Below are 22,860 nucleotides of genomic sequence, written 5' to 3'. Positions count from 1 at the left end.
GGGAGAGGACCAGGCCCCGCATCCCTTTTTTTTGGGGGGGGGCGGCGCACGTGGGCATCGTGGGGGGTGTGTGTGGGGGGGGGGGTGGCGAAGCAAAGCCTGCGCCGTGCGGGGGGCGGCCGTGGCGGTGGCGCGGGGCGGTGTGTGTGTGTGGTGGGGGGGAGCCCACGGGAGAAGGGGCATCACGCGTGGCCGTGGCCCTGCCGGCTCGCCCTGCTCTGGATGGAAGCGAGCTGCGTGCAGGCTGCCATGGCTCTGGGGCTCTCCTCCAAGAAAGCCTCCTCCAGGAACATCGCCGTGGAGAGGAAAAATCTCATCACCGTCTGCAGGTGGGGGCTGGCCTGGCTTGGGGGGGGGGGCACCCGAAAATAGAGGGGGGGGTGAATGGGGGGAGGGGGAGCGAGAGAGGACCACCGCTGCCGGGGATGGAGGAGATGGGGTGGAGGGGGATGGGTGGGTGGTGGGGGGGGAGGGTTGGGGGGGTTCATACCACCCCCACCCCCCCCGCGGCCTCTTTACCCCGGGGGGGGGGCGGATTTTTTGTTGATGCTGCAGTCGCTTTTGGGGGGGGAAATTCAGATTTGGAGGAGGGGGGGAGGAGGAGGAGGAGGATGGGGATGCGGGGAAAGGGGGGGGCGGGGGGCTGCGGGGCTGCGGGCAGTGGGGCTGGGGGGGTTCCGGGGGGGGCGATGGGGGGGCCGGGGATACAACGACAACATGGAGGCTCCCGGGGCAGCCGGGTCGGGCGGGGGATGGGGCAGGGGGGGCGGAGGGTGCGGGGGGCGGGGGAGATGGGGGTCGGGGGCAGCGGGACCCGGGGCTCGGGGGGGGCTGGGGCCGGGGACCCCCCTTGCGGGTGGGGGGCCGAGGAAGTGACGTCAGGGCCCCGCTCCGGGCATCGGGGATGGAGGGATGAAGGCGGCGGGGATGGAGGATGAGGGTTGTCATGGCGACAGCCGGCTGGACCGGGGAAGGGATGGGGGGACAGGGATGGGGTTGGGGGACAGTGTGGGGGGACAGGGGTGGGGGGGCTGGTGGTCTCTGCCTGTCCCCAGCCCCCAAGCTGGGGGGTGATGTCCCCCCCCGCCCCCTGGTTAGAGGCTGCTTGTGCTGGGCTGTGATGGGAGCCTGGTCCCGGGGCTGCTGGGGGGGATGTGGGGGGCACCAAGGCCTGGGGTCACCGTGCCAGGGACCCACAGGTCCTGCTTTTGGGGTCTGGGGGACCCCAGGGCTTCTCACCATGGCACGGGGCACCTGCAGACCCCACTGTCATGACATGGGGACCCCCAGGTCTCCTCACTATGTCATGGGGCACCTGCGGACCCCACTGTCATGACATGGGGACCCCCAGGTCTCCTCACTATGTCATGGGGCACCTGCGGACCCCACTGTCATGACATGGGGACCCCCAGGTCTCCTCACTATGTCACGGGGCACCTGCGGACCCCACTGTCATGACATGGGACCCCCAGGTCTCCTCACCATGGCACAGGGCACCTGCAGACCCCGCTGTCATGACATGGAGACCCCCAGGTCTCCTCACCATGGCATGGGGCATCTCCAGACCCCACTGTCATGACATGGAGACCCCCAGAGCTCCTTGTCAGGGCACGGGACACCTCCAGACCCCACTGTCATGACATGGAGACCCCCCAGGTCTCCTCGTCACGGCACGGGGCACCTCCAGATCCCCCTATCATGACCTGGGGACCCCCAGAGCTCCTCACCATGGCATGGGGCACCTCCCGACCCTGCTGTCATGACATGGGGACCCCCCAGATCTCCTCGCCATGGCATAGGGCACCTCCAGGCCCCTCATCCTGACACCAAGATGTCTCCAGACCTCACTGCCGTGCCGTGAGGCACCTCCAGACCCCACTGCCATGATGAGGCACCCTCCACTTGCCATCATGGGGATCCCCAATCTCACCCTCCCCTCCTGTGGCCGTGACCCACAGTCGGGGTGATCCCCCCCATGCAAACACCTGCCCCGTCCCCCGCTGTCCTGCCGGGCTCAGCAGATTTCGTGTCTTCGGCATCTCTCTCTGCTGAGCACGAGTGGCCGGGCGGAAGGGGAAGCCATCACCGCCCGCGCACGGCCGGGGAGGAAGGGGGCCTTTGTTCGCCCTTCCTGGCCACTCGCATGGCCGGGGAGCGGCGGCCGCCCCGGCGGGCTCCCTGGGGACGTGGGGACACAGGGGTCAGGGAGCCACAGCCCGCGGCTCAGCCCACCGCCCTCTTCCCGCTGCCGGGCTCGAAAGCCAACGTCTGCAAAAGCATTTTGCTCCGTTGCTAAAACCTAACGCGTGCAGGGTGCTGGGTGCCTGTCCCCTCCCACCCGTGACGCCCGTCCCCCCGCCAGGTTCTCAGTGAAGACCCTGCTGGAGAAATACACAGCGGAGCCCATCGACGACTCCTCCGAGGAGTTCGTTAACTTTGCCGCCATCCTCGAACAGATCCTCAGCCACCGCTTTAAAGGTAACGGTGGCCCGTGGGGACAGGGGCCCGTGCAGCCCCTGGCGTGTCCCTGTCCCCATCCCTGTGCCGTGAGGTGGATGGGGATGCGTGCATGCGCGTGCCGGCACCAGGGAGCGTGTCCGGGCTCTGGCTTGGGGCTTTCCGGGCTGACAGGGTTTGCCGGCACGGCAGCCCCCGACCGCAGCCCCTCGGTCCCCGCAGGTCCCGTCAGCTGGTTCAGCTCGGATGGGCAGCGCGGGTTTTGGGACTACATCCGCCTGGCCTGCAGCAAGGTCCCCAACAACTGCGTCAGCAGCATCGAGAACATGGAGAACATCAGCACCTCCAGGGCCAAGGTCAGGAAGGTGCCAGCCCCACCCTGTCCCTGTCCTCATCCCCATTCCTATTCCTGCCCCTGTTTCCATTCACACCCTGTCCCTGGCACATGGATTCATCCCCATCCCCATCCCCATCCTATCGCCATCCCATCCTCAACCCATCCCATTCCATCCTCATCCCCATCCCATCCCATCCTATCCTCATCCCATCCCATGCTCATCCCATCCCATCCCCATCCATCTCCATCCGATTCCGTCTCATCTCCATCCCCATCTCCATCCCATCGCATCCCCATCCTATCTCCATCCCATCCCCATCCTATCCCCGTTCCCATCCCATCCTCATCCCATCCCATTCCATTCCCATACCCATCCCATCCTCATCCCATCCCATGCTCATCCCATCCCATCCCCATCCCATCCCCATCCTCATCACACTGCCATCCCCATCTCCATCCCATCCCATCGCATCCCCATCCCCATCCTACGTCCATCCTCATCCTATCTCCATCCCATCCCATCCCTGTCCCCATCCCCATCCTCATCCCCATCCCTTCCCCATCCCATCCCCATCCCCATCCCTGTTCCCATCCCCTCCACCCTGCCCTCCTGCAGCCCCATCTCACCCCATAGAACCCCACGGAGTCACTGGGGCAAAACAGGAGCTGTGGGTCCCCACGGAGGGTTAACGGGGCTGAAAGCAGCTCTCAGGTGGGGACCACGCGTCTGCCGCTGCCCAGAGCCCTGGGGACAGGCGGGAGCGTGGCGGGGGGAGCTGGGGGTGGCACCCGATGAGCAGCCGATGGTGGCACCCATCCTCAGGGCTGCCCCGCGGGGCGGTGCCTTGCAGGGCCGGGCCTGGATCCGCGTGGCGCTGATGGAGAAGCGCATGTCCGAGTACATCTCCACGGCCCTGCGGGACACGCGGACCACCAGGTGAGCAGCCCGTGGCACGGCCGGCCACGGCCATGCGCCCGCCTGCGCCGTCCCGGGAGCGCTAAGGGTGTGCGGGTGCACCTGGGTGGGCACCGCGGTGCGTTTTGGGGTGCCGGCGGGTGCACACGCAGCCACGTTTTTCCCCGCAGGCGGTTTTATGACGACGGGGCCATCATGCTGCGGGAGGAGTCCACGGTGCTCACCGGGATGCTCATCGGGCTCAGCGCCATCGACTTCAGGTAGGGGTGGGCGGCACGGTGGGACGCGGGCACCCTGCCCTGATGGGCTCCCCCACCGGCCCCCCGGGGCTGCCCTGATCCTCTGCTCCTTCTCCTGCCGCCGCTCAGCTTCTGCCTGAAGGGCGAGGTGATGGACGGTAAAACACCCGTGGTCATCGACTACACGCCCTACCTGAAGTTCACGCAGAGGTAAGAGCTGGGGTGCCCTGCCTGGGGTGGGGACCCCACTGTCTCTCCCCTGGCACCCCGGTGGGGCTCAGCCGGGCTCCCCCTGCACGTACCAGCCCCCTGCCGCGGTGCCGTCCCCGCTGAGCCCCCGTACCCCCCAGCTATGACTACCTGAGCGAGGAGGAGGAGCGGGGCAGCGTGGAGAGCAGCACGAGCGAGGACAGCTCCCCCGAGCACCCCTACCTGCCCCTGGTCACCGACGAGGACAGCTGGTACAACAAGTGGCGCAAGATGGAGCAGAAATTTCGCATCGTTTATGCCCAAAAGGTACCGGGAGCCGGGGTGGGGCTGGCTGGGTGCTAAACCTCCCCTGGGATGCTCCAGCCTGGAGCATCCCCCCGCTGCTCCTGCAGCCTGGTGGTACCCACAGCCCTTCGTCCCGCTGCTGCGGTGACCCAGCCCTCTCCTTGTCACCCTGGGTGACCCTGGGGATGTGGGGGGGTCCGGTGGGGGTAGCGGGGCACTGCTGACGGTGGCCTCGTGCAGGGATACCTGGAGGAGCTGGTGCGGCTGCGGGAGTCGCAGCTGAAGGACCTGGAGGCGGAGAACAAGCGGCTGAAGCTGCGCCTGGAGGAGGTGATGGTGCAGAACCAGCTGGAGAAGAGGGAGCTGGAGGGCGTCATCCTGGAGCTGCAGGAGCAGCTGTGAGTGGGGACCCGCCGCTGCCGCCGGGCCTGGCCGGGTGCGGTGGGTGGGGGGTCCCTGGAGCCTGGGTGCCCCATGGGCTCTGGGCGGGTGGGGGGGTCCCCAGTGCCCCACTGACCCTGAGGGTCAGGGTGAGTGCTGGGTCCCTGGCACCCCATATGGGGTGGGATAAGTGGTGGGTTCCCAGTGCCAGTGGGACGCGGTGGGTCCCCAGTGTCCCATGTGCCCCACGGGCCACGTCGCCCGGCAGGTCTCCAGCACTCACAGTTGTGCCGGGTGCTGAGCACCCACCTTTGCCGCAGGACGGGGCTGATCCCCTGCGAGAACCCGCAGCTGGCCCAGCTCTCCAAGGAGATGGTGACACCCCTGGTGAACCAGTGGCCCTCGCTGGGGACCCTCAATGGCAACGAGAGCGGCTCGGACAGCAAGCTCTACAGGAGGTAACACCCCCGGAGGGGGCAGAGCTGCCCCGACCCGCACCCAGCGCCCTGTCCCGCCCCGGGGGGGTCTGCCGCGGGCAGGGGATGGGGAGAAGGGCTGGCCCTGGCTGGCGGGGCTGTCCTGGCCCCGGGGGCCGCGGCGCAGGGGGGCTCAGCGCCGTCCCTCCGCAGGCACAGCTTCGTGAGCACCGACCAGCTCTCGGCCGAGAACAGCCTCAGCTCCGACTCCCAGCGCCTGGGCGAGGGCAAGCGCGAAGGCGAGCCCTGGGGGCCCTTGGGTAAGACCCCCCCCCCACCGTAGGGTGCCCCGTGGGGCTCAGCATGTCCCCCAACACACACCCAGGTGTCTGGACCCCCCAGCAGTCCCCTCCCCATGCCGGGGATGCTGTTCCAACAGTGCAAGGACAGCCAGGTCCCTCCCAGAGAGGTGGTTCCCCGTCCCCATCCCCCCGCGGCAGGGCCGGGGTGCGAAGCCGCAGCCCCCCGCAACGCCGGCGCCCCGCTCTGTGCCCGCAGGGAAGGACCCCACGCCCTCCATGCTGGGGCTCTGCGGCTCCCTGGCCTCCCTGCCCAGCTGCAAGTCCCTGGCCAGCCTCAAGTCCAACGAGTGCCTGGTGAGCGACAGCACCGAAGCCAGCCCGACCCGCAGCCCCAGCTGAGACCCCCGGCCCCCTCGCCGCCCCACGGCCCAGCCACCCGGCCCAGCGTCGCGGCGGAGGACTGACCTCGTCCCCACCCTCGCCGCCCCGGGACCGACGAGGGATTCGCCGAACCCACCGGGGAGGCTGGGGACGGGCATCCCCCTTCCCATCTTGACACCCCACCCCGGCTGCGCCTCGGAACCCCAGCCCGGTTCCTGGCTGGAGACATGGACCCGTTGGGATGGGGGATGCTGGACCAGGACCCATGCAAACTGGGGATGGGGGGGAAGGGGGGGGGGGGGGGACACGAACTGTGCCATGGGGGGACACCGGGAGCGACCACTGCTGGGGAACAAGGGAGGGGGTTGGGGCCAAAGCCCCTCCAGGGGGTCTGGGCACAGCCCTGGTGTCCGTCCCGCTCAGCCCACGGGCACTGCTCTTCCCCCGGGTGCCCACCCGGGCTTCGCCTGCCCTCTAGTGCCCAGCCTCCCCCCGACCCCCCCTCGCACCCAGGCGCTGCAGGGGGGCTGGCCTGTCCCTCCCTTTGGGGAGCAGCTGTCCCTCCTTGCAGCAGCACCCCCATGACAGGGGTGGGGCCCCCCCACTTTTCCTTCCCATCCTCCCCCAGGTTTCGGGTTGTTTTGGGTGATTTTGGTTTTTAATTCAGCCCCATCTGCCTTGTTGGAGCAAAAGGAATCAATAAACGCAGCAAGCCGAGCTGGCCTCTGTGAGCTCCCCCCCGAGCCAGGAGAGGGAAAGGGGGGAAAACCCACCTTGTGCCCCCAGTACAGGGTCCTGTACCGAAGCAGGGATGCTGGGGGGGGGGAGCGAGCCTCCTCCAGCCCCCCCACCCCAGACCACCAGGGCAGGGACAGCAGGTCACCCAAGCATGGGGTAGCCCCTGCCCCATCCACAGCAGGTTGCTGCTGGGGGTAGCAGGGAGGTCCCGGGGTCTCCTTACCCCCAGTAAAAACCCAGCAAGGACCTGGTGGATGACAGCACCGTGCTCATGCAGCAGGGACACGGCTGTCACCTGTGGGGATGCCTTCCACAGCCCCAGCATGCAGGGAGCAGGGAAAGAAATCCTTGCCCTAAGAGACAAATAATATTTTCTTTTATTTAAGAAAATAAGAGAAATTCCTCCCTGGAATCCCGGGGCAAGCTGGGGCAGCACCCACACCGGGCACAATGCTGGGGCAGGCCCTCGCGGTGAAGGGACGGGGCACGGGCAGAGGTTTGTTGCCAGAATGCCTGCCGGCCCCCCCGGAGCAGCAGCGAGGTCTGTCCCCACACAGAGTCCGAGCCCAGGGTCTGCCAGGGGACAGGGACACCCTGAGCAGGAGGAGAGGTCCAGAGGCAAGGAGAGGGTGGTCCTGACGCGTCCCCATGCCGCGCAGAGCCGGCAAGGGGATGCTGTGCGTGACTGATGGCGAGGAGGGGCCAACTCCCAGCCGGAGCAGGGCTGGGGGGCTTAGGCAGGCACACAGAGAAGCCCCCGAGGGTTTGGTCCTCGCCGGAGCCCCAGCTCCCATCTCCTGCCTTGCCGAGTCTCCCTGGGCACCCCATCCTCACCAGAGCATCCGTGAATCCAGCAGCAGCATCTGTCCAACCTCAAGGGATGAGCGCAGGGAACTCCGCACCCCCCCCAGTGTCACAGCAGCAGGCACAGATGTCTCCCAGTGCGGCTGGGATGGAGAGCGGGGCCGGGCTGGCCCTTCCTCCGTGCGCAGGCAGCAGGGAGGCAGAGCGCAGCATGAAGGCACTTGGGCTTTGCACGGCCGAGTGCGGTTTGCTGCTCCCGGGGTGCCTCGCCGGCAGCAGGGTGGGCAGCGTCCCCCGGGGCACCGGCCGCATCCAGCCCTGCCCCAGCCCCAGCTCACAACCCGCGCAGCCGCCGCTCCTGGTTCAGCTTCTGGAAAAAGGTCTTGCCAAATTCGTAGGTGCTGATCATGATGGCGCAGGCGGGTGCCACCTTAATGACGCGGGGCAGGAAGCCTGCAAGGACAACCGCGTTACCCCTCGGTGACACCAGAGCACCAGTAAACCCCAGCCCGGGGCAGGGGGCACGGCCTTACCTGCAAACAGCCCCCGGGTGCCAGACTCGGCCTGGATGCGCCGCATGAGTAGCCAGGTGGAGGAAGGCTTGGAGGCTGCGACTGCAGGGAGAGGGGAGAGGGTGAGGGTCTGGGGATGCCCACGTACCACCGGGGAGTTCTGGTTGCCCCCCAGGCATCCGTCCGCAGCCCGGCCCCTCACCTGGGTGCACCTCGCTGTCTCCCAGCTCGATCTGCCGCTGGGTCTTCACCACGTCGAAGGGCAGCGTCAGCACCGCAGCCACCTGCGGGGCCAGCAGCCGGGCGGTGAGCTGGGACCTCGCCATCCCTGCCCAGCGCCGGCTTTGCCGTCGCCTCCCAGCACCGTCCCAGCCCCATCCCTTGCTCCCCACGGGGGCCATTCCCCCCGCTCACGGCTGAGCGAGCCCCTGCACGGTGCAGACCGCAGACCCCCAAACTCACCGTCCCGGAGATGGCCCCGGATGCGAAGCTGATCATGAACGTGGCCTCGTCGAGCCGGGCTTGCCCGCAGAGCCATTCCCTCACCAGCTCATAGTTAAACCAGTAGAGAGCTGGGAGGAGATGAGAAACACCAGTGCTACGAGGCACCCCGCACGCGCCAACCTCCCCTCTCCCCACACGCAGGGCTGCCCTGCCCTGTGCTCGTTCCCCCAACTCCCAGCGCCACCACTCACCCCGTCCCCCCACCGCCGTACCTGAGAAGGGGACGTCTCGCAGCACGGTGGGTCCCCAGCCCCTCCAGAGGGACAGCCAGCCGTCCTGGGCCACTGCTGACTGGATGCAGACGCCCAGCTCCCGGTAGCTGAGCTGCCGGGACTGCATCTTGGTGCGGATGAGCTCCAAGGGGCTGATGACCGTCACGGCGCCCACTGCAATGGAGGGGACATCGGGCATCAGTCCACTCCGGCAGCCATCCCGGCGCCATGAGGGCACCGTGCCAGGAGGACCAGGCACTGAATGTGGGCACCAACAGCCAAGAGACCCGTCACGCTCTCCTACAAGGACGCAGGGTGGGCACGGGGGGACCCCCGGGGAGGAGGGGTACTCACGCCTGGCGAGGGCCCCGGCCAGCAAGGGGATGTGGTGCCCCCGGCTTCCCGTCCAAGCGTGCAGGTAGTCCCGGAGCTGGTCGTAGGTGGTGAAATAAATGACGGTGGCTGGCACAGCCATGACCCTGCCAAGGAGGAGGGGTGTGAGGGGCATGTGTGCCCTCCCCGGGGGCTGGCAGGAGGCTCGGGGCAGATGCCCATGCACCCGGGCAGACGTTTGCACCCAGACTCCCCCCCAGGCAGGGTCCAAACTCACAGGGTGGGGGGCAAGCCGCTCCACAGAGACCTGACGCCCTCGTAGCGCGTGATCTTCACGAAGGCATCCTGGGGAAAGTGTAGCACAAGGAGAAGGGTTAGAGGGGGAAGAGGGGCAAGCACTCCCCCAGCAAACACCCTGACCCCCTCCTTGGGACAGGGAGACCCCTGCCCACCCTGCCTGCACCTGCAGCCCCTACCAGCGTGCCGGTGAAGCGGGTGGGGGCCTTGTACCAGGCGGTGCAGCCGATGCCGTTCTGGCAGACGTACAGATGGTCCATGAGCCCATTGCAGTAGAGGAAACACTTCCCTGGGGTGGGAGGCAACAGCATCGCTGTTAGTCAGGGGACCCTTCCCCTCTGCCCAGCCCATTTGATCCCCAAAACCATCATCTTTCCCAGGTGAGAACCAAACCCTGAATGCCTGAGCCCAGTGGGGACCAGCCCCAGACCAAGGCCAGGAGAGGGATAACCCTCCACCGTCCAACCACAGCCAAACCCACGGGGGTCTGGGGCACGGTAGGAGCCATCGCTGGCAGCAGGAGAGGTTTACGCCTCGCTCGGCATCAGCTCCGCTGCCCCGGCACGGTGGGGGTGCCGTCCCAGGGAGCTAGCATCGTTCCCCCACCGCGCTCTCCATGGAGCCAGGGACACAGGGACGCTGGGCCATGAGGAGCAAATGGGGTGGCGGAGATCCAAGGGGACTTTGACGTAGCAACAGGACAGGGTGACAAAACAGGGCAAGGACAGGGGGACCGCAGACAGCCAGGCCTGTTGCACAAGAGACCCCCAGCAGACCCAGGCAAGGACCCAGCGGGGACATTGCACAGCCAGCCCCAAAGCAGGGCTGCAGGAGCAGCTGCAGGGCTGGGGACGATCGCAGCCCCCAGACCAGAGCGGGATGTCCTCCCAGCCAGAGGAGCCTGAGCCACCACCAGCGGGAAAGAAAACCAGGATCAAGGCTTGGGAAAGCAAAGCTGCTGGCGGTGGGAGCTGCCCAGAGTCCCCGGGCGTACTCACATGTGGTCTGCTGAGCGCCCCAGGGCACAGACCGTGCTGGCAACGCTGAAACACACAACGGGGACATGCTGAGCAATAACACGGGGGACTTGCCACCTCCCTGGGCTGCGGCACACGTGTGTCCCGCAGCTCCAACCTGGGCAGTGGGAGAGCTCTGGGGGTGAAGGGGCTGGATGCCCCCGCAGCCACTTCCCAAGCAGTCCCTATTGTCAGCAAACCAGTCCCTTGGGACCAGCCCCAGCCCGCTGCCCCCGCAGGGAGGGGGGCAGATGGGGGGGGCAGAGGCCACAGGGTCTCTCCTGCCCTGTGGGAGCTGAAGGGAGCAGCGTGGAGATGGACACAAAGGCAGCACGGATAAGAGCAAGCAGCCGGAGCAAGCTGAGCCCTTCCACCCCACTCCTCGGCGGGCAGGGGGCTGCTGGGCACAGCGTTGACCCCGCTCAGCGTCAGCACAGGGCCGTGGAGGGGGAAGGACGGAGCCGAGCATCAGCCCGGCTCCCCCGGCAGGGCCCCCCGAGCCCGTCAGGACGAGGGGCCCATGGTAACCTGCCACCTCGCGACGGCCCCATGCTCAGGACTGAGAAATCGCCGCCACCGGCTCTGCCAACCAAGGCATCCACGTGGGCTGCTCACTGGCTGACTGGGGGGGGTTGGCCAGAGACCCCCACCCTACCCCAAGCGGGGTTACCTTTGGAGAAGGGGGTCCTCTGGGCCTGCAGCCGGATCTTCACCACGTCCAGCGGCGTCACTGAAAAGACACCATCCTTTAGCCACGCTGCGCCACGCCGGCCCCCGGTGCCCACCCGCTCCCCACGGTCCTCACCGAAAAGGGAGGTGAGGATGGCCCCCGTCCCCGAGGCCAGCATCTGCTGCAGCGGCGTGATGCCCCCGCCGGGGCTCGGCGACGTCTTTTCGGCCATGGCGCTGCCCCCCTGCAACACACGGCAGAGGGGGATGCTCGAGGCCAGGGGTGCTCCCGGGGGTGGGGGGGGGGGTCCCTGCCCAGGGACGAGCGATGGCTCCCCGGGGAGCCCCCCCAGCATCCCTGCTCCACTGGTGCGAGGACAGGCGTGTCACCTCCGGCTGCGCTATCAGCGTGGCACAGGGCAGGCGCGGCCCCCCCCATAATCGTGCTGTCCCTGGGGGGGGGGACAGGGACCGCTCCTGGGGCCAGCCCAGCCCCGATAACACCCCCCAGCCCCACCGCTGGCAGCGGGCCCAGCCTGGCTGGAGAGGTGGGGATGGTCCAAGCCACCCTTCCATCTCCTTGGGGAGGGAGGATTGTCCCCTCCCTGCGCTTGGAAAATTAAGGAAGGAACAAAGTCCAAAAACCAGACGCGCCGCGACAGCCCTCCGCAGCTCTGGCTAAGAAGGCAGCAGAACCCAATGCAGCCATGGAGGGACACCCTGGGGGGGGGAACCCCCCCGAGCAGGGGGTACAAGCTTGCAACAAGCACCCCAAAAAGGGTTCGCACGTCCAAAACCTTCTGGATGCCTCCCCCACCCCTGCGGCTTGGCAAGGCTGCGGCCCCCGGGGCTGGCGCCTGGGCCCTCGGGAAGCGGGGGAGATTGCAGCCTTCCTGCGGGAGGAGGACGCGGAGAAGGAGCCCGAGCGTGCTGTGCACACTCAGGACCAGCTGCTCCCCCTCGCTGCAGCCTGGGGACGGTCCTCGCGCAGGGACGGGGCCGTGGCAGGAGGGCTTCTAGGCTTCGGGAACCCACGTTGTTTTTTTTTTTTTAAAGCCAGGGAATGCAGCAAAAAAAACCACAACACCCTTCGCCGTCTGACTCAGCAATTTGGCAAGGTCAGAGCAGCCATAAATCTCAGTTACAGGCTTTGGACTTGTTAGGTGCCCAAGGCTGCGAGCAGGGACGGGTCTATCCCGGAGCCGCACACGCCAGCCCCGCCGGGAGAGCTGGGTGCTGTTTGCGGGGTGGGCACGGGCCCCGCACGGGTCCCATTGTGCCCGTCACGGGACGGCGGCGAGGTGGCGCAGGGCCCTGGCACGCTCCCCACGGACCACGGGGCCGTTGCAAAACCGCGCCGCGGGCAGGGCGTTCGCCCCAGCGCCGGATCCTTCCCTCCGATCCAGCCCTTCACATAAAACCTTATGCAAGCAGGAGGAAAATCTCTTGCTCACAGCGCTGCAACACCTGAATGGCTTAAAACGTGTTATTTATACGTGCCACAACACGGCCCTCTCCCTTTCTGTAGCAAGGAGCCGAGCACCTCCAGGGCACCAGCGAGAGCTTCCCAGCTGCATCCGAGCTCCCTTCTCAGCTGGGAGCTGCTCCCTTTTCCATCCAGAAAAAAATAAGCCCCTAGAACCATGACCCAGAGCCCACAGCTCGGTCCGGAGCACTGGTGGGTCTGGGTACGTCGCCGTGATGCTCGGTGCAAAAAGGGGGAAAAACGCAAATATGTGTTAAGATGATAAAAGCAAGAAGTTCCAGGGGACGCGAGGAGCGCAGCAGCCGCTTCCCGCGCAGGAAGGGCCCAGCTGGGTGTTCGAGCCCCGAGCGACAGGGAACGCCGACCGAAATCCTGCGGGCAGACCCCTCCGGCGCTTCCCAGCACCTGGGCTGCTCCAGCCCGGGGCTGCAAAGCTGCCGTCCCCCCCCCGCCCGGTCCCTAGAAGTGCCTGAACAGCACCAGGGGCCTCATCCTGGCTGGGCACACCCCCGCCTACGCTGCCCTGGCTCGGGCAGGACCCGGGCGCTGCCCGAACAGGCCGGGACAGCTACCAGCGCTTCTGGGGAGAGCTCGACCGCGGGACCCCCCGCGGGTGGGCCGGGGGACAAACCTCCCTCCCAGGGAGCAGGGGGACGGGTGCTGCGGTGTCCCCTGGGGCGCGCAGGCACCCAGCCTGGCCCCGCTACCCCGGGAAGCACCCCCCATCCTGGAGCTTGCACCTCTACCTGGGGTCTGCAGCCCCCCTCCAGCCCCCCCCCCAAGGTTTGTACCCCCTCCCTCCAGGCTTGCAGCCCCCAGCCCAGGGCTGTACCCCCTCCGCCGGGGTTTGCAGCCCCCCCCAAGCACTTGACTCCCCCTCCCCAGGCGCTGCACCCCTCTCTCGGGGTCTGCAGCCCCCCCCCAGGCACCTGACACCCCCCTCAGGCTTTGCACCCCTATCGCGGGGTTTGCAGACCACCTCGCTGTTTGCTTCCCCCCAACCCCCGGGCTTTGCCGCCGCCCCCCCCCGCCCCGGGGCCCCGCTCCCCCCCAGCACACCCGCACGACCCCCGGTACCGGGGGAAACTGAGGCAGCGGCCGCAAGTGCCGGGTCACGAGGGAGGTCACGGCGGGGCCCCGCCCCACCTGCTCATTCCAGCCACGTGCGGCGTTTCCCTCCGCCGGCACCGGGAGGGGGGCGGGCGGCGGCGCCTTTAAGGAGCCCCATGGGCGCCCCGCGCCCCACCACCGCGCGCCGGCCCGCGCGCCACTTCCGCCCCTGCGCCGCCAGCCCGCGCACGCGTCCTGCGGCCCGCGTGCCCCTGCGCCCCCTGCCGGGCCGGGGGGGCGCCTGCACCCGCACGGACACCCCCGTGCCGGGGCGCGCCTTGCACACTCACCGTGCGGGCAGAGGTGTGCGCCTTGCACACTCACCCTTGCCCAGCCGGCAGAGGTGTGCCTTGCACACGCACCCTCGCCGTGCGGGCAGAGAGGCGCCTTGCACGCTCACCCTGCTGGCAGAAGGGTGCGCCTTGCACACTCACCCTTGCTGTGCTGGCAGAGAGGCACCTTGCACGCTCACCCTGCTGGCAGAGGTGTGCCTTGCACACGCACCCTCGCCGTGCGGGCAGAGAGGCGCCTTGCACGCTCACCCTGCTGGCAGAGGTGTGCCTTGCACACGCACCCTTGCCGAGCTGGCAGAGAGGCGCCTTACACACTCACCGTGCGGGCAGAAGGGTGCGCCTTGCACACTCACCCTCACTGTGCTGGCAGAGAGGCAGGCACCTTGCACACTCACCCTGCTGGCAGAAGGGCGTGCCTTGCACACTCACCCTCATTGTGCTGGCAGAGAGGCACCTTGCACACTCACCCTTGCTGTGCTGGCAGAGAGGCGCCTTGCACACTCACCATGCTGTAAGCCTCAGGGCTGGCACACTCACCATCCTGGCGCCACTGGGCTTTGCACACTCACCATGCCAGAGGCGGTGGGGTTTGCACGCTCGCTGTGCTGGAGGCAAGCAGCGCAGCAGTGCGTGCCGGGGCAGGTTGGGACATCGGACGCATCCGGGGCCCGACATGCAGGAGCTGCCCCGTTACGTGCACGGTGCCGTGCTGCTTCCCGCAGCACCCGGCCAGCGTCCGGGCTGCTCCACTGACTGCTAATGAGCAACAAAGCTCGTTAGTTCCCTCCCAACCCAAGCTGGCCCAGACACAGCAAGCACACAACATCTATCCCTTCCTCTTGCAGTCTCTCACTTCAGCTCTGCTGTCACCCAGGAAAGGGGGTGGATGTTCAGCACTGGAAGCTAAGAGAAGCCGGACCCTTGCACACACAGCCTAAGTGCCAGAGCCGGCTGCGGAGGCTTTGGGGTTTGCCCGAGCAAGGCCAACAGCAGTGCAAACTGCACCCCATAAGCCAGCAAGCAGAGAGGCAGCTTCTCCCTGTGCAGCAGCCATGGCTGGGACTGCAGCAAAGGTGCTGCAGGGCAGGTGCTTCCACAGCCTGGTCTCACTAGCACCAGCACTAGCAAGGGGGAACCAGCTCCTCTGAGGTGCTACTGCAGGGAGAGGGAGGCACCAAGAGCCTGCTCCCACCCCACTCTCCTATCTGAGGTCTAGGGGGAGGAGGTGGGGGCCAGCTGAGTCCTTTTAACCCGAAACAGGCTGTGGAGGCGGAGGTGTTTGGGCCTATATAATGCTGGCTGCAAGAGCCCCCAGGGAGATGGGCTGTGGGCTGGTGTGGGCTTTGAGGGGAATGGGAGTGAGGGCCTAAGAAAGGGAAATGTGGTGAGTTAAGAGCTTTTTTAGGTACCTTAGTGTGCATTAGCCAGCTAGAAAAATCTCTTTTGTTTGGAGGGCTACAGGTTGTCTTTTGAATTTCTAGCTCTTCTACTTGAGAGTGACTTTATTCATGAATAAGTGTGAGGAAAGTGCTCCTAAGTCTCTTCTCTAGCCTTCAGAAAAAGATGCAGTTAAAAATGTGCTGTTGCAGTTAGAGGTGCAGCCCTCAAAATGGGTTGCTGTAAGTGCCTCGTGGTGGCTGGTGACTCTGCTCAAAGGTGGGAGCATCGGAGCCTTCTCTGTTCTACTGGGTCCTGTAAGAGCTGTGGCTTTACCTGAGAGCTTGTCTGGGAGGCTAAAATCCTGTCTCTGCTTAATGTAGTTGCTCAGGTTTGCTCTTTGTACTGTAGTGGAAGTGCCGGTGTTCCCTGTGGAGAGTCCTGAGTCCTCTTGTGCGAAGAAGTGAGCTCTCTGAGGTCATATTTCTGTTGGCAACTTAATTTAGAGAAGATGCTTTAAGCTTGCTTGTTCATGGGCTGATGGGAGAGTAGCAGAGCAGTGCTGAAGGGTGTCCCATGCACCCTGCCGATGAAGGTGTTGCTTGATGCTGTAATGTGAGCTGATAACAGCAGATGGCTCTCAAAGCCCCTCCGAAACCTGCATGGACGCTGCCAGGGAGCGTAAGCTCTGGCCTGGCCCTGTACAGCCCCAGCAGGTAATAAGTTGTGGCTGACTGTGGGTGCCTGCGGCAGAAGAACGGGGACAAGACCACAGTGGTGCTCCAAATGGTGTGTCCTCCTGCTGACCTGCAGACTAGAGGTTCCTGGTGCCTCTGTATTTATGTGCACGTGATAACTTCACTGCAAAACCTGTTAGTGGTACTGCATAATGCAATCCTCTACCTTATTTTAGAGTATGGTTGAGCTCCTGCCCTGCCTTAAACTCAAGGAATGAAGACTGCACTGGGGCCTACACCCATCTCTGCCCCCCTGTGAGTGCCATCCTGTGGCAAAAACAGGAAAGACTTCAAGGACAGGCAATCTACAGATGGCCACCAGCAGACCCTGCCCAGGGTGAGCAGGAGCAGTTTAGGGCTTCAAAGTTTGCAGACACAGCGGTATTTGGTAAATAGCCTGTTTCATTTCAGAGCGATGTTCCCTGTCTCTCTGCAGAACTGGCAGAGCCTTGGCGGCTGCTGTCCTCCAGGAATAAAGGCCCTTCTGGCTGCTGGCATCTCTGAAGTTTGTCAACAAAGGGAGCAGCTAATGCCAGGAGCAGTGATCAGGCTTCAGCCCTGCGAGCTGCTGCTGGCATCTGGGTAGAGGCTGTAAACACCCTGGGTTTGTGCTTGGGGGAGAGGAACTGCTGGGGCTGTTAGCCTGGGTATGTGGACATAAGGGGATCCTGAATTTTCTGCAAGCACTTGCTGCCCTTCTGTGATACCAAGGGCAACTGAGTCTTGATTTCATGTGATGTGAGGCCAGGAACCGAATAATTCCCACAAGGTCATGTAAGTGAATGCATCCTGTAACTCCCTGATGAGTCAACTCTGCCTCTTACAGACTCACAGGGTTTAAATGATCTGGAAAGCCTCTTGATTAATTTAAAAAAAAAATATCCTTAGGGGTATTTCGTCGTGTATCTTCTATTTGTAGGTGTTGGGCTCTGCATACTTTTCACGCTGTTCAAATGAGAAGAAAAAGGAATAATCTTTTTCCAGCTGGGGTGGGGGCAAGGAGGAAGTGTATAAGATGGTCCAAGTGCCTCAGTCTCAATTGTCAGGTCTCTCCATTTGCTAAAGTGATCAGAGGGAAAGTGGTGAACTTGTTTTTCCTGTGCTCGGTGCCGCCGAGAGGCGAGGACCTTGCTGGCTGGCTCTTTCTGCTGAGTCACAGCCTGCTCGCTGCCTGTGCTGTCCTAACACCGAGGGTGTTTGTCTCTGATTTACATCTTTACAGTGCCGCTGGCCTCAGCGGGGGTTATAGGGGTGTATCATGCTCCGATTGCCTCTGAAAATGAAATGCGAGTTGACTTCAGTTGGAGAGAACTGTGTCTGAGTTGCAAATATGTGCATTTGGTTTCAACTTGTGAGAAATGGAGCCAGCTGAGCTCTAATCCCCTCTCAAGCCGCAAAGTTATGTGCAGAGTCAGAGCTGCTGGGGAAGGTTTCCACGAGCCTTGTTCTGGCCTGCTCAACACAGGCCTGGGTAATGCCCGCTGTCCTGCTGTTACTAACAGTGTACAAGCATGGCTGGGAAAACCGCTTGTGTAACGCCCAGCTCCCTGCTGCAATCTCCATGGAGAGGCTTCAAAGCATGGCGAGCTTATGAAACGCAGCCGGCTCCCTGGTACGATGCCATGTCTGCATTAATGGCTGTGCCCTGGGCAGCAAGTCTGGGGGCTGTGTCTGCCTGGGGCTTCCTTATTTAGGAAGAGGTCATCCTGTGGTCTATCAGCATGCAATAGCATCTGGAATTGTTTCAGAAAGATCAATCCTGTCTCCTTGCTGGAAACCATTTTGAAAGCGATTAGCCCATTTCCTTTTTTTTAGGTGAACTTCAATGGCCAGGTTGCAAAAGGGATCTGAGTAGTACTGTAATAGAATTAAGCTGGTGCAGAATTTGAGTATTTATTTCAGCTAGGACCATTGTGGTTTTGCAAAAGCCATCCTTAATCTGAATTAAGTGACTGAAATGAAGCAGCTTGTGGACAGATGAGGCCCTGGGGACATCAGACTTAAAACCACTGTAACCCAGAATTCATCACACATTTGCAGTTCCCACTGCAGGTGAGACCTGAGAAATCACATCCTACCTTCTGTAGCACCTGCCATGGAAAACCTTGATACAGTTGTGAAACAAGTTGCAAAACTCACCTGTGAGGAAAATGAGCCTTATCTTATGGATGAGAAAACAAATACAGAAGCTAAAGGGTTAATGCTTTCCTTCCTAAAGGTTTCCTTTATAATTTGATGTTAAAAATAGTGTCTTGTTTCCACCTACCAGCAGTATGGGCTGAAAAGAATGGAGGGGAAGAAAGAGCCTGGACCGAGTTAGAATTGTGGGATAAATTCACAGACCCTTTTCCCTATAAACAAAACCACCCTATGAACAAGAAGTGGTCAGAAGAGCTCTGTGCAGTAATTAAAGTCTATGTCAGCTGTCAGCCTGCTGTGTGTACAGGTAAGAAATCTGCCTACAGAGTGTTTCTCTGTCGATTCCAGTGAGCTCATTCCACTCGGGGCTCAGAGCACTCAGCTGCACTTTGGGACTCGGACTGCTCCAGGAGTTCCCGTAACATCTCGGAATTGCTGCAGCAGCAGCATCCTGCATCCATCCAGCGCAAAACAGTGTGTGCCCACCAGTGCAGGGAGCAGAGGTGGAGGGTTGCTGTACCTGAGATGTAGCACAAAATGAGTGTCTCGCAGCACAGTGGGGCTTTGCGTCAAGGGGATGGACCTGCAGCAAGCTAGAGATGCATGTGTTAAGATGTGGGGAGCGAGGGCACCTGAACAAGGGAGTCTTCTCCCAGTTGCTACCTCTCTGACATGAACATTCAGCCCATGTTTTTGGCCCTGCAGGGTGTTGGGGAAGAGGAGAAGCTGGATGTAGATTTGATTATTTCTTTGCAGTAATCTTGTTTACTAAGAAGATCCATGTGCTTCTATTTCTCTGAACACAGATGGAATTAAACAGCTGGGTCTTTGCTCATTGTGCCTTAGATAGGACTGCTTATGATACTTTGAGCATTTTATTTTCAGGTACTGTGCCACCAGGCTTCTGTGGCTGTGCCCTGGGCCAGGACAGGAAGGTGCTTGCTTATGTGATCGCAGTCTTGAGGACTGACTGTGGGGAATCATTGCTGCTTTACTTGAGGCTGGCAGTACTGTGGTCCATCAGCTGATGCATTTAATTCTTGACTAGCCTTTGCCAACTGATCTTCTAAATGGCCAGAATGTGGCAAGAGTAGCCATGCCTGAACTTTAGCTGGGACTGGCTAATGATGCTTCCCAGCCTGTGATTTCTTGGATCCAAAAGGGACTCAGTGCCTGGTGAGCTGAGAACTTGGGCAGGCAAAGCTGAGCTTTGAGATGACTTCAGAAAGCCAGGTATTGTCATCCTGAGTACTTTCTGTTAAGAAATGAGGGCAGGGAGTCCCTTTTGATTTTGTTGTCTTTAGATGAAGAAATAGTCCTGTTAGAGGATGCTCAGCTGATTCGCAGTCAGTCTTGTGTTCCTGGTACATCTGTACTGCCTGTAGGAAGAGCTGCTGTTCCAGAATTGGACTCCAGCTGCTTGCACTGCAACTTCAAATTCAGCTTGTTCCTTGTTGTCTCACAAGCACAGATCCCCTTGTAGCACTGGAATATTTATTTTACAATTCTCAAAGCAGTGGTATTTTTTTCAGAGAAGATGTATCTACCCTGGGAAAATTCTCCAACCAATTTATAGTGGGAACTACTTAGCCAGTCCAAAAATGGGCAGAAAAGAGCCATTCCCCTGGTTTTAGATGCCTCACCTGTTTCTATTGATGTGGAAAAAACTATTTAATAGTGTTGCATGTTCATAAATCCAGACTTTTCCCCCTCATATGACTGTACTTTGTACTTCTGCAGTTATTGATACTGTAGTAAGAGGAGGGCTTTGACTCTCCATAGGAGTAAAAGACACCTTGAGACCTTTATTCCGAACCAAGATGGACTGTTCCCAACCTGGTCTGCTTTTAAAAAAGCAGGTGCTGCAGGTTCCACATCTGTTTCTCTTTTTTTCCCTATTGAGCTTTCCCCTTCACAACCTCTGCCAGAAGCCTGTTCTGGCTGGACATTTGCCTTTGATTTGCACCTGAATGTTTCTGAGGAAAAACTGAAACCTGGAGCCTGTCTGACTGAAGATCCCTCCTGCAGTTTCTCCACTAAATCCAATTACCAGGGATAGTAACCCTGTAACGCAAGGCAGTAATTCCATCGAGGGATCTCCACTGCGTCCGTAACGCTCCCGAGCAGAGCCAGAGCATCTCAGTGCTTTTCCAGACGAAGCAGGCAAGATGGAGAGGGATCTTTTGGGAGTATGACTTGTTTCTTCAGCCTCTCCCTCCGCTTTCCAGTGCTTCAGGCTGGGTTGTGGGTTCTGTATTGGGTGGTGAGAGAACCCCAATGCTCCTTCACACCACTGCCTGCCTCAGGGTGATTAACATGTTACCTGTTGACTCCTTCCCACAGGTGTCTGCTGAACCAGATGCTAATTAAAGCTGCCCACCACTGTTCCTCCAAGCATGCTGTAGAATCCCAGTGCCTATCCATTGTACATGTAGTTGGAGGTGTGTGGGTAATGGCCACAGAGCTGTCTGCCTCGGGTAAAAGGCTGCTTTCCCTTTGTTAGTGTGGAGCTTGCAAGTGGATGAAATTAAACCTGGATGGCTGCAGCTCCTGTCAGGGGCTGGTGAGGAAGGTAAGGGGATGCTGTTAGCAGCTAGTGAGCTGTTAGCATTTTCATCTCCTTGAGTACTGAGGGCTGCAGCACAGCCACCTGTAGAGCCAGCCCCTGAAGCACACGTCTGCGTGGGATGCCTGGCTAAACGCAGGCCGTGCAGAAAACGGGGGCCAGGGCTGGCAGAGGTGGTGTCTCCCATCACCCCTGGGCTGTGGCCGGCAGTGCCGGAGGCCGGTGTGGGGGCGCAGGACACCCCGAGCCGGCCCCGCCTGTGCAGCCCCTCAGCGCCGAGCACAAAATGGCGCCGCGGGCCGTTGGCGGGGGGGCAGCGCGGGAGCGCCCCCTACCGGGCGGGGCCGCGCTCGCCCGCTTCCCGCAGACAAAAGACCACGGCGGCCCCTCCCTCCCGCCGCTCTGCGCACCGCGCATGCGCCGGCCTCGGCCGTGGAGAGTGCGCCTGTGGGGGGTACCAGCCGTGCGGCGCATGCGCCCTACTGCTGCGCCCCCCCCCGCCGGCTCGGCGAAGGTTCCGGAGCTCGCGCGCGCCCCCCGCCCCGCCCCGCCCCGCCCGCGCCGCCGCTGTCACTCGCCGCCCGGCTCCGGTGCGGACTCCCCTGCAGCGGCAGGTAGGGGCACGGCCTCCGGCCGGCGGGAGGGAGGGCGGGCGTGTGGGAGGGGGTGCTGTACAGCCAGACCCCTTCTTCTCGGTCTACCGGCGCTGCGTTTCGCTGTCCCCACGCCGAAGGCGTGAAACGGTTGGAGAAAAAAAACCAACCAAACAAAACCAAACCCAGCCATTTCAGCCCAAAAAATCGCCGCGGAGGGGCGTGTCACCCCCGGTGCCGGTTTGCCCGGGGGAGCCGCCTCGGCAGCCCGGTCGCTGCAGCAGTGCGACGGGCGTCCCCTGCGGCAGCGCTGCCGCCCGGCTGCAGGTGCGCGGCGGGGCGGGGTGGCCGGTGGGGAGGGAGGGAGGCGGATTTTTTTTTTTTTCTTCTCCCTTTTTTCGCCGGTTTTCTGCCCCGTTCCCTGCGGCAGGTGGGACCGGGGTCTGTGCCGGCGGGGCTGCGGCAGGAGGGGTGGGCAGTGCCTTCCCGCCCCGGCGCGGTGCCATCTTCTGCAGCCACCCTTGGGGATGGGGGAGGCGAGAGGCAGCTGTAATTAAAAAAGATAAATTAATCAATAATAGAAAACCATGAGGAAAAGGCGTTTCAGAAAATGGAGCTGTCCACGCCCAGCCTGAAATTTGGGGGTGGCAAGCGTTATTGAGGTCACGGCACCCCGGAGTTGCCTTGCTTTGTTGCATCCCCCAGATGCCCAGCAAGGGATTCTGATATTTAGTGTTAACAGCGTGGTCGCCCAAGGTGGGTTCCTGTGCTATTAAACCTCGGGTGTTTTCTAGCCAGGCTGGGGATGCTGGTGCCTGCGCCCCGTGGGTTTGGGGCTGGGGTGGTGCTGCTTGGCGTAACTGGTGGTGTCCGCGGTCCCTGGATGTGCCTCGCACCTCACAGGCATCCCCGTGTCGTGCTGAAATTGCCCCCCTGTCCCTTTCATTAGTCTCTTTCTGTGTTGCCTCTTCTTTCGTGTCCCAAAATCACACCAGGTGTGGGGCTGGCCCCCTTTCTGGGGTTTGCCTTTTTTCCTTTAGTTGCTGGGTATTTCTTTGTTTTAAGTCTAACTTCACAGATGTGAAAAGGGAAGTTTTCTTGCCAGGTGTTTCCAGGCACGCTGTGTGGCACACCTGCCCTCCTGGCTTGGAGCAATTAAACCCATAAGGAGTAGAAACCGCTTACTTCAGGTGAGGGATGGAGATTTCTGCCTGCATCCCTGTCTGCCGTGTTAGCACAAGGGAGGATTTGGTTAGGGAAGATGATTTTTTTTTTTAACACCTAGAAATGCAATCCTGTTGTTCATTCGCAGAGGGCAGCTGCCATCACTTTAAAGGGAGTTTCTCCTTCCATTTGCTGGTGGTACCACCACGCGAGGTGCAGCTCCATTTGCAGCGAGAGGCTGGTCTTGCTTAGAAACGGGCTTGCTGGAACGAGCAGCAGAGATGAGCTAAGCTGTCACTTCAGCGATTTGTATGCAGCGTATTCCTGAGCTGCCCTGCGTTTGCCTGCGTGGATCTGGGCAGATGTCTAACGTGTGTCTGAATGAG

The 22,860-nt window shown here is 62.2% G+C and overlaps 3 protein-coding genes across 30 annotated transcripts in view; 2 read left to right on the top strand and 1 right to left on the bottom strand.

The window, feature by feature from the left end:
* The first annotated feature begins 116 nt into the window (after window positions 1-116).
* Window positions 117-6,640, top strand: RUNDC3A (RUN domain containing 3A). Of its 2 annotated transcripts, XM_075171325.1 has the most exons (12): window positions 117-329; window positions 2,363-2,478; window positions 2,680-2,813; window positions 3,429-3,506; window positions 3,646-3,731; window positions 3,881-3,970; window positions 4,079-4,159; window positions 4,300-4,465; window positions 4,685-4,842; window positions 5,146-5,283; window positions 5,455-5,561; window positions 5,800-6,640. In XM_075171325.1, exons 1-12 carry the CDS (start codon window positions 223-225, stop codon window positions 5,940-5,942), a joined length of 1,404 nt encoding a protein of 467 aa, XP_075027426.1. In that variant the 5' UTR covers window positions 117-222; the 3' UTR covers window positions 5,943-6,640. The 2 variants fall into 2 exon arrangements, with proteins under 2 accessions (XP_075027426.1, XP_075027427.1); XM_075171326.1 differs by lacking the exon at window positions 3,429-3,506 and having other exon boundaries at window positions 159-329.
* Window positions 6,641-7,021: 381 nt separating this feature from the next.
* On the bottom strand, window positions 7,022-13,770 carry SLC25A39 (solute carrier family 25 member 39). 4 transcript variants are annotated; one of them, XM_075171328.1, is made up of 12 exons: window positions 13,642-13,767; window positions 11,146-11,254; window positions 11,011-11,070; window positions 10,323-10,367; window positions 9,504-9,613; window positions 9,305-9,372; window positions 9,049-9,173; window positions 8,695-8,868; window positions 8,441-8,550; window positions 8,181-8,262; window positions 8,000-8,080; window positions 7,022-7,919 (listed from the first exon to the last, which is right to left on the bottom strand). In XM_075171328.1, the coding sequence occupies exons 2-12, from the start codon at window positions 11,240-11,242 to the stop codon at window positions 7,801-7,803; spliced, it is 1,071 nt and encodes a 356-aa protein (XP_075027429.1). In that variant the 5' UTR covers window positions 11,243-11,254; window positions 13,642-13,767; the 3' UTR covers window positions 7,022-7,800. The 4 variants fall into 4 exon arrangements, with proteins under 4 accessions (XP_075027429.1, XP_075027430.1, XP_075027431.1 ...); XM_075171329.1 differs by lacking the exon at window positions 13,642-13,767 and adding an exon at window positions 13,573-13,590; XM_075171330.1 differs by lacking the exon at window positions 10,323-10,367 and having other exon boundaries at window positions 13,642-13,770.
* Window positions 13,771-16,763: 2,993 nt separating this feature from the next.
* MAPT (microtubule associated protein tau) overlaps window positions 16,764-22,860 on the top strand; it is a 60,023-nt gene continuing 53,926 nt past the window's right edge. For 21 of the 24 annotated variants that reach the window (XR_012676893.1, XR_012676895.1, XR_012676894.1 and 18 more), the window contains exon 1: window positions 21,220-21,331. The gene's annotated coding sequence lies outside the window, so the exon portion shown is untranslated. Of the gene's footprint in view, window positions 16,787-21,213; window positions 21,332-21,390; window positions 21,638-22,860 lie in introns of those variants that run through there. The other 3 variants (XM_075171301.1, XM_075171315.1, XM_075171300.1) reach the window with 3 other exon arrangements.

The sequence above is a fragment of the Calonectris borealis genome, chromosome 22, assembly GCF_964195595.1.
Source record: "Calonectris borealis chromosome 22, bCalBor7.hap1.2, whole genome shotgun sequence".
Classification (NCBI taxonomy): domain Eukaryota; kingdom Metazoa; phylum Chordata; class Aves; order Procellariiformes; family Procellariidae; genus Calonectris; species Calonectris borealis.
Note: the sequence above shows the minus strand (reverse complement) of the source record. Positions and strands in the feature narration are given on the sequence as shown.

Coding starts and splice junctions, on each gene's coding strand:
- RUNDC3A (XM_075171325.1), top strand. CDS start 223: ATGGAAGCGAGCTGCGTGCAGGCTGCCATGGCTCTGGGGCTCTCCTCC. Junction 3,971..4,078: donor CTCAGCGCCATCGACTTCAG/GTAGGGGTGGGC, acceptor GCCGCCGCTCAG/CTTCTGCCTGAAGGGCGAGG. Junction 4,466..4,684: donor GCATCGTTTATGCCCAAAAG/GTACCGGGAGCC, acceptor GGCCTCGTGCAG/GGATACCTGGAGGAGCTGGT.
- SLC25A39 (XM_075171327.1), bottom strand. CDS start 11,365: ATGCTGGGGGGGCTCCCCGGGGAGCCATCGCTCGTCCCTGGGCAGGGA. Junction 9,174..9,304: donor AGCGGCTTGCCCCCCACCCT/GTGAGTTTGGAC, acceptor CCTCCTTGGCAG/GGTCATGGCTGTGCCAGCCA. Junction 7,920..7,999: donor CACCCGGGGGCTGTTTGCAG/GTAAGGCCGTGC, acceptor TTGTCCTTGCAG/GCTTCCTGCCCCGCGTCATT.